This window comes from Wolffia australiana, chromosome 5, assembly GCF_029677425.1.
Source record: "Wolffia australiana isolate 7733 chromosome 5, ASM2967742v1".
Lineage (NCBI taxonomy): Eukaryota > Viridiplantae > Streptophyta > Magnoliopsida > Alismatales > Araceae > Wolffia > Wolffia australiana.
The window spans coordinates 17,741,224-17,751,111 of NC_135839.1; the positions used below are offsets into that span (position 1 = coordinate 17,741,224).

General features: G+C 41.0%; 2 protein-coding genes across 2 annotated transcripts; one reads left to right on the top strand and one right to left on the bottom strand.

The window, feature by feature from the left end:
* Nucleotides 1-3,162: 3,162 nt before the first annotated feature.
* LOC144703061 (zinc finger CCCH domain-containing protein 2-like) lies at nt 3,163-3,868 on the top strand. The gene has a single exon (XM_078575145.1). It carries the CDS (start codon nt 3,187-3,189, stop codon nt 3,757-3,759), a length of 573 nt encoding a protein of 190 aa, XP_078431271.1. The 5' UTR covers nt 3,163-3,186; the 3' UTR covers nt 3,760-3,868.
* A 1,011-nt stretch (nt 3,869-4,879) lies between these two features.
* On the bottom strand, nt 4,880-9,888 carry LOC144703622 (syntaxin-71-like). Its single transcript, XM_078575833.1, has 9 exons — nt 9,667-9,888; nt 9,449-9,574; nt 8,216-8,372; nt 6,692-6,777; nt 5,713-5,781; nt 5,597-5,641; nt 5,390-5,452; nt 5,225-5,301; nt 4,880-5,112 (listed from the first exon to the last, which is right to left on the bottom strand). Exons 1-9 carry the CDS (start codon nt 9,820-9,822, stop codon nt 5,097-5,099), a joined length of 795 nt encoding a protein of 264 aa, XP_078431959.1. The 5' UTR covers nt 9,823-9,888; the 3' UTR covers nt 4,880-5,096.

A 9,888-nucleotide genomic window follows, 5' to 3' on the forward strand; every position in this document is an offset into this window, starting at 1 on the left:
AAACTATCAATTAGGTTGATTCACGTCGTAGTTGCGTAGTTGCGTAAGCAGTCCTGAGACGTGAGACATCAAAATTGTATTATGGATGTACGGCCTAGATCCAGATAAAACAAAGTGGATTCTTGCAATGGAAGACCTGGAACAGACCTGCGATGGTGCCTTGATCGCATCCCGAATGGAGAGGAACTTTGGGGAGAAGGAACACAATGGGAAAGAGCCGTGAACAATTCTGACCCAGATGAATTTTTTTTAGGGCCGTACCTATTCATACTAAGTGGACATTTTTTATAAATCCCCTAACTTTTGGTATATATTTTGATGTTTAAAAGGCCATTTGCGTGTGACCATAAGGCCCATGTAGTAATCTCAGTGGAGGATCCAAGAAAATACATATCAAATCTATGCCCAAGTGATTTGATCGTTCATCTTATAGATATTTTTTCTAATATGCTCCAGGTCTTCTGTTTCAGGAATCCAAATTTTTTATCTAGATCAAGGCCATAGAAACCAATAATATACTTTTTAACAAGGATTACATAGTGATTTGCTAATTCAAAATCTACCTTGGATCAATATTTGCAAGGAAAAATACCATTTTAGCTATTGGGCATGTGCCAACGAGGTTTGTGTGATATTTATCCTTTTCAACTCAGATATTTCTCCTTTTCCTAGGTTATCAACACAATAGCCTAGGTTTTCACCATCACACATGCCACCACCAACTATACCGCTCATCGGAGTGTATCAGCCTTCACTTCTGTACCCACTAGTGATGGTAAAATTCACATCACTCACCATGTTCCATCACTCGTTGCACGTATCCACATCAATCTCTAATGCAAATAATGATGGTAAAACTCATCCTCTCATTCCATTCATGCCACCACTGTCAACCCTTGCTCGTTGCTTCTGAAGTTCATGGTTATATATTCACTTAGAATTAATTAATATGTTCCACTAGAAAATCCAAATATCTCCATATTTTTCTATAAAATTTGTATACATTAGGTTATTTAGGACTCATAAAATTGTATTTCGTAGAATTATTTTGAATTAAATTTTGCTAGTAGGCGTCCATGAAATTTATATTTAATTTCTAACCAAATTATTAAAATCTAAATAAATATAAATCAAAGTTAAAAATCATGTATTCAATACTAGCTCGTGTTGGATTCAACTTTTAATCCTTCCACATCTGGAAGAAAATTTGTAAATATATTTTTTCATAAATTACGAGCATTAAAAAACAAATATGGCCCTATAAATAGTATGTATTTGGTGTAAGTGGATATTTAAAAAAAGTTGGTGCTGATAGACAGGTGGACACTTCCAAGATAATGTTGTTGGAAAAAGGTTATCATTAAATATAAGTAATTAGCTATGATAATACCTTCGTGCTAGTTTATGTGATAAACTCAATCAAAATTCTTCTCATGGTAGAAACTTAACAGGATTATGAGATTCTCACAAATGGATGGTGTATGTCTTTACTTAATCGAAACCTTGAGGAAGAAGTTTACATGATACAATATAAAGGCTACACATCAAAATCATTCCCAAAAAAATATGAAAGTTGAAAATATCCATTCATGGATTGAAAAAAGCTTTTTGATGTTGGAGTTCAAGGTTAGATGATGCAATCGCTAATTATGACTTCACTAAGAATGAAGATGAGCCATGTATGTAAAAAAGGATCAGCGGGAATTTGATCACTTTTGTAATCCTCTCTCTAGATGAAATTTTGCTCATTGGGAATGATGTATGAATTGTTTCTTCGGTAAAGGCCTGGTTGTCAAAGAATATATACATAAAAGTATTTCATAAAAGAAGCCAATATATCTGTAGACATAGATCAAAGAGGTTATGATTATTATCCCAATCCATTTACATCCATGCCATCATAAAATTTTTTGGCATCGAGAACTCCCAAAGAGGTCTCATTCTAATGAAAAGAATCCATATGCCAATATGGAAAGAGACAAGGATTACTATGGATTGCTATGGAGCATTCACCAAAAACTGCTGAAGATAAGGCAAATATGGAAAGAATCCATATGCCATGGAAAATTGGATCCCTCATGTACCCATTCCTATGTACAAGGCCTGACATGTCATACGCTCCAAGTGTTATGAGGAAATAACAAGGTAATCCAAGAGATGAATATTGAAAGTATTTGAAATGCATTACTAAGTGCACAACAAAGACTATGTATTTCTAATTTCAGGTTGAGAAGCATTCTTACTTCGGGGTCATACTTACTGAGTTTTCCATGAGATCTGGACGATACCACATCAACATCTTGCTTCCAACTCATAATAAATGGAGGTGCAGTCTCTTGAGAGAAAGTTTCAAGCAGACTACCACTGCAGACTCTATGGTAAAAGGTTGGAAAATTATGGCAACTTTTATATCCAAGGAATTTGAATGGTTAAATAGATTCATCACATACCATGGCCTCTTTCATTTGATTCTGAAATGTTGTCCGTCATGTTCTACAATAACGGTCCCATAGCATAAGCGAAAGAGACACAGTCTCATCATAAGTTGAAGGCACATCAAAAAGTTCTAATTGAGACATGTTCTCACTGTCTGGATTAAATTGAGACTCATATTTTTTCATTTTCAAAAAACGAAAATTCTAAAAAAAAAGGGTCCTAACAGTACTACAAAGTAGTCAATTTATGAACCACATAATTGACCATACGACGCTTTAAGAGCAGCCTTTAATGGCATGCAGCCCCTCCACCAATAAATGACACGAATCATACTCCATAAACCGGCACTGCTCTCAACAACAAAAACTATGCAATCAATCGCGACAGTCAAAGCAAAGTATCAAGGCAAAGGCTGGCGGCCTAAAGAGGAGATTAAGGGGGTAATTAGGGAAGGCTTCTGGAGATTTCCAGAGAAAACCAGCGGAAAGAAGAAGGTTTTTGTGGGAGGGGGGGGTGGGGGGGGTCCAGAAAACCGCAGGCGTCGATATTTCCTAATCTGTACCGCCAGGCCCGTCCAAGCGGCGCAGGATTCCACGGTAGGCGCTTTAAATTTAACCAGAAGAGCCAAACTAACCCTGGTTAAGCTAACCCAACCCAACCACAGCAGACACAGAGATATATCTATATATGTGTGTGTGTATGTCCCGGCAGAAATATGCACACTGCAAGGGAAGAAAGAGATCGAGAGAGATGATGGTGGGAGAGAGACCGACGGTGGAGATTCCGCGGTGGGGGGGGCAGTTCGGAGGAGGGGAGGAGATCGAGGCCGTCGATTCGCCGGTGGACGCGTACACCTGCGACGAGTTCCGCATGTACGAGTTCAAAGTCCGGCGGTGCGGGCGGGCGCGGCCGCACGACTGGACCGACTGCCCGTACGCGCACCCGGGCGAGAAGGCGCGGCGCCGCGACCCGCGCAAGGTCGGCTACGCGGGCGCGCCGTGCGCGGACTTCCGCAAGGGCGGGTGCGGCAAGGGCGACGCCTGCGAGCTCGCCCACGGCGTGTTCGAGTGCTGGCTCCACCCCGACCGCTACCGCACCCAGCCCTGCAAGGACGGCCTCGCCTGCCGCCGCCGCGTCTGCTTCTTCGCCCACACCGCCGACCAGCTCCGCCTGCCCCCCCCGCCCTCCCCCGCGCCGCTCGACGACCTCCTGGCCTCGCTCCGGCTCCTGCATCTTCACCCCTGGCTCGAGCCCCCCGCCCGGGCCCACGAGAATGCCGACGATGAAGTGTACGTCGACTGGGTCGCGGACCTCTTGAGGTGAACCCCCCCCCCCCTTCACCCCTTGTCTCTGTACATTCTGCACATTGCTGCGACATTGTAATTTTTGGCCTAATCTTCTTGCATGTGAACTAAGGTTTTGTTCATGTTTATCGTGATTCCGATGCCCCTGGGTCCGAGGTTTAATCTGTTTTCCGCTTCAGGATCATTGTTACCTGAGTAATTGTGACAGTAGGATTCAAGAGAATTAAACTACTAACGACATCACCTTTGTACATGAATTTTGATAAAATATAGCCTTTGATGGATAAACGACAAGAATGGGCGTCTTGTCGCATTGACGTGAACTTCGTCAAACGCGATTTATTGCCAGTTGCGTCAGTCGGAAGTTTCTGTTTCTCCTCTGAACTGTCTGTGATTTCTCTGTCGCTCTGGGAAGAAAAATCGTCCCGTCCAAGGGTATGTACGAAATTCGAGAAAAATCGTCCGAGATGTAGAGACGAAAATACCGTTCGTCTGGAGGTCTCTGACGATGGGGGGACGAATGTGGACGAAAAAACCGAAGGTCGAGATGTAGCCATGTGCCCGCTCTATGACATGTATTGCATCAAACTGACGTCACTCAGAAATAATTGTACAGATGTCCATTTGGATTCTCTCTCCTACATTTTTCCCTAAAGTTATAAAAACCTATATTAACATATTAAATATATCAAATGGTTTTTTTCCGTCGGAGATGAGGGACTGGGCAGTTCATCCCGGGAGGACTGAGCGGGACTGGGACGTACGTCGGATGAAAATTCATCCAGTCCTTCCTACACTGAATCCGGACATCGGACGGGACGAAATTCGTCTCGTCCCGTCCATCGTCCACGTCTACCCGGAACTACACTGGCAATGATTGTTGATTAAGAGGAGGCGTTTGAACTTTCATGGATAATCTTGTATATTCTAAAACAAACCGTTTTCTAAGAGAATTTAAAAACGACTGATAAGTTTCAGCTGGTCTAAGAGATAATTAAGAAGTGAAGAAAAATCATGTCCTGAAATAACGGGAATTTATGATCTACCTTGAAATTTTAGGGCGGAATATTCCGGAACAAATTCTGGCTCATAAATGAACGCATATTTTCGTCCGCTCGTTCTCGTCCACCGTCTACTGCTTTAAATGGGAAAAACTTTTGTCCGATGACGGAAAAACCGTCCCGTTGTTTACTTCGATGGACGGAGCACCCACATAGTGATCGTTCAGAAGTGTGTGATTTTGGCAAGTAGACATACATCATGATAAACAAAGTTGGGACGACAATCATTTCAATGAAGGTTCTCAGAACGCACAATGGATCGGATGCAGTTCTTGAGAGTAGGCCCGTCGAGATATCATTTTTTGAGAACACTGCAACAGAGAATGACATGATTTTCTCGCATTGATCATACGTGTGGGTGGAAGATGGATAAAACATAGAGAAAAAATAGCAGAAATAAAAAAAGGTTGATCGACAGCTTACTTGTACAGGTATGCGGCGATTCCGAGGATAACACATAAAAGGATGATGTCGATGCAGAAGTTGCGACTGGATCTCATCTGGAACAGAGTTGGATTGTAAATAAGGATGATCGAAAAACTTAATCATTAAAATTTCGTGTATATATTTGGTTGGTTGGTTTGGTACCTGGGTCACAGTCTCTTTCAGCCTTACGTTGGTGCTCTTCAGATCGGAAGTCGCCTTATCTACCTGTAGTTGAAGAGAAAAATATCTCAATCATCCGTGATCACGAGGTATAAGTTGACAGATGAAACATGGTGTGTAAAGATGTGTCATTCAACATAAAAAATGGTGTAAAGATGCAGAGGTTAACGATAGAAGAAGAAAATGAACCTTGGTTTCGATCTCATCCATCAGAGGAACTTGTCTGTCCAGCTCCTGAAAAATTAAAGTGTAGACTATAAACGTTTCGCTCGAAAAAGAGTTTTTATGTTTTTTAAAATCATAACCTCGTTCATATCATGAGCCATGTTTTTCAGTGTGTCCAGTCCTTCTGAAATAACATCCAGACCTTGATCCTGTTAAGAGAGAATGTCGTTCAGTCATAAAAAACAACGGTTAAAGATAATAACCGGCAGCTCATCGAATAAAAACCTTATTTTTTGAAGACTACTGACAGGTTGAAGCCATATTAGCACGAAAAACTACATTAAACGACTAAATAATTTTTTCTCTTAGATAAAAAAACGACTAAAACAAATAGACTCGCCCTTTCGTTTTTTTTGATGCAAACATCAATGTGAAATTTCAAATTCACTTCGCGACTTGCAACTTAAAAAAGTCAAAGTAGACAATTTACCTAAACAATATTTGGCCTTAAGGTACTGATACAAACCTTGATCTAGGTTCGTATCGGCAGGAGGTTGGAGGACGAGGTAAGGTAGAAGTTCCCGGGGTAGAGAGGTGAAACGGGAATGGTAGAGGGCGGGCCGAGCAGAGGGGGTAGGGATCGGCCGGGACGAGCCGCCTGAAGATGCGGTGAGGTAGAGACGATCTCAGGGAACGGGGATCGTGAAGGGATAGGGGAGGCCAGACCTGGACGTGGAGAGGCGGAGACAAGGCACTACTTCATTCTTCTTCTTCTTTCTTGGCTGCCCTCCTAAAGGGAGGGCATCCCTATTTAAATGGAAATACATAATAGCAAATGACTACAACACCCCTGTGGGCTAACATAACTAAACTACCCCTAGGATCCTATCAGGTACACATATAAGACAAAAAGTCCATGAAAGGGACAACCAAATCTCGATAATTAATGAGCTGAGCTTAGAGAATTCCACAACACGCGGGACAACACTTGGCAACACAACCATGGTCGGAAGAGAACATATGTAATGAGAAACGTCATCCGTAATAACCTCATCAGGTGAAAATTGAGTCGAACAACTATGATGCTTGTATAGAAATAAGTATTATAAAAGTAATCACCTGTTTCATTTTGCGCATTTCGTATTCTTGTCTGAATTGGCTAGATTGTTCAGTTTGCTCGAAGTACTCGCTCTCAAATTTACCATCTGAAAAAGATTAGAGCAAAATGGGAAAGTTGAGACAAGAATGTCATTCAGAGAAATCTTTCACCCAAAAAACAGCATCGAAACAAAACCCCCACGAATATTCAAGGATGCGTCTCTAAAGCCTACCAGCAAGAAATGACAATGTTAAAAACTTCATAAGCCTTGTTACCGGTGTGGCGTTCTCTAAAGTTTTCACAAAATTACAATTTACAACCCAACCCAACCATTCGATCCGATCAGAGTCATGCAAAACCTTAACTGAAACCAATGGTTCAGGACGACTGATAGAAACCTTGTAGTATATGTAAAGATGAAAATGATTGAGATGAAAGGAGAAAATGATTTTTTATGGATATTTTGAACTTGTTTCAAGTTAGTAGATTGATGGTTTCATCTTCATGAATTGGGCTGCTAGAAATCTGTTTTCCCCTCCATCCTGTCTCCACCATAAATAACACTTGGGGAAGAGGAAAGAGGGGGGACTCAGATTAACTCACATGGGTATGAAATGAAGGTGCCCTCCTACCCTTCCCGTTTCACTTCTCCACCCCGGGAATTCCTACCTCGCCTCGTATTCTACTCCTTCTGATACGAACCTAGATCAAGGTTCGTAACAGTATCTGAATAAACTTAATCTGAATACTTCCAATGAATAAAATTAAGTTACTTCAACTATTTCCAACAGTGGCCTCACATGAAGAACGAGAGAGAAAATGAAACGAGAGAAAATAACGATACAGAGCGGGGGCCCGCTCTAATTGACCAGTATTTGGGCAGGTGTAAAGATATAATAGAGTTTTTTTTTAAAAAAGATTCTACTTGGAAACGCCAGGCGAGACAATTCTCACATCATAGTGCCTTGATTCCTTCTCTTAGAGCCATGGGATTCAATCTCACAACAGGCCTGAAGACTTGGAAAAAACTCGCCACAGTCTGCCTCAAATATGTCGAATGAAGAAAAACTTTGATAAGCCCTAAACCAAATTGTGCAGTGCCTAGACCAACTGGTGGACCGAACCCTGATCGTTGATAGGGGATTTTTACAAGGGCCACCAAGTAGAGCCATTAATGTTGCACTTTCAACAGGAAAAGCAAATGACATCCGTGCAAGTACCAGATGGTTTAAGAAGACCAGTAAAAATTTACTACAATGACATTCTTGAAGGGCTCTTTGAAGGGGAATCTTGAAACGAGAACATCAGGAATGTCTCATGCAAGAGCAAATTTAAATTCAAGAGAATAAATAATATCATTTCTCCGACCAAACCATAGTTTCTGTAATTTAATAGTTATTATAGATCCAAAATAAAGTGCTGAATAAGTTCGTTAGAAAAGTTCTACTAGCAGAATAAAAAGGATAGTGCCAACTGCAGAATACGACACATCCCCTTTGGCTTTCGTTAGATAAGAGATCTTGGCTGGTTTGAGAAAATGTTACCTGAAGTGGAGTCGATTCTCAAGCCAAAACGACTAACAGTAGAACTGGTTTTCTTTGCAGCAGTAGTGGTACCATCAGGAATAGATTGAATCCTTTCAGGGAGCGCTAGGACTAAATCACTACGAGTAGCAACCTCTTCTTTTGAAAGTCCTGTAACCTACGATCATTAAATTAGTTGGAGTCATAACCATATGTGATGTAACTGTGTCAACTAAGATGACTAAAAAGAGAAAACAAGAGTGCTCGCGTCTGACAAGCACCAACAGAAGAAGGTAATTTTTAGTGAATTCATTCAATTTATTACCAAAAGTATCGGTGAAACCTGCGGTACTGGTTTTCCGTAGAATGAAGAAATATAGAGAAACTGTAACAGTATCAGGAATTGCACGTAGCCATCATTTTTTTGGTGACCCAGACTTTATATTTGTTTCTCTGTCTTCTATGCATAAATGAGCAGATAAACAGACAGTATAATTGTTATCCGTGAGGATCTACACAAGAGAATAAAAAATAAAGTGCATCAAAGAAAACCATAGAACACGTGCATAAATGGGAGCAGGCAAGCAAAGAAAATGTAATGGATGAAAAGAAAAGGTTATCAAAGTCTTGGAAAGAAAGGATTCATAATTTCAAATAAATATAACTTTAAGAACGATTAATCCATTTGAGAAAGAGTTATTCGACCAAACACAACAGAATTAGCTATAGATAAAATAATATTGATCAAAGTTAGGATGAATGATAAACTACCTATGTTTGGAGTCGAATACGGTGCCAAGAAGGAAAAACATCACACAATAATAATACTTCTTCAGCCAAATAAGCATGAAATCAGTTTTTTTTAAATGCGTCCACGAAGCAGTAAAAAGAATGTAAATTGAACCGTACCTTTAACACTTAGTTCATCGCGCAAACGGCAAAAGAACGATGAGAAAAATACGTTATGACTTTTTGTGGGAAGACATTGAAGTTATCGATTTTTCTGTTGGACAAAAATATGAAAGTTTCGAAAGCCTCTTAGATCGGAATCGTCATTTTTTAATTTATACACAGGATAGCATTTAGGAAAAGACTAGTGTACAGATCGACCTCTTAAGAGCACAAAAGTTAACGTCCGAATAGATAAAAATATATAAGAGGATAAGTGGAAGCCCATCTCATTGGACGCCTCGATTCATTTATTTGAAAATCAAACTAGACAGAGGCAGACACTTTTTCTAAAATAAGAACAACCTTCTTGACGGCAAGCTTCTGCAGCTTGGGAACCTCCTCGAGCAAGCGGGCCTTGGTCCGCCGAATCTCAGCATTCAGGGCGACTACGGTCGCCCTGTTCTTCTCCGTGGACGCCTGATCTGCCTTCTGCAGAGAGAAATCGAAGACTGAAGCGAATCAAAAAATTGAAAACGCGAGAGGTCCGATAGAATTCGAGAAAGTAATGGGAGGATTGCTACCTGGAGAGCGGATTCGATACCGTTTTCGACGTCGGCGAAGAGGCGAGCAAACGCATCATCGCCAGAGATGTTGGGATCCCGATGCCTCTCAACATCATACTTGTCGTACTTCTTGCAAATCGAATCTACCCGCGTCAGGATATCGATCACGCTCATTCTTCCTGTTCTTCCTCGGCCTCGATCGAGAGAGAAGTCGTTCCCCTTGCAGAAGATTTCTGTTGA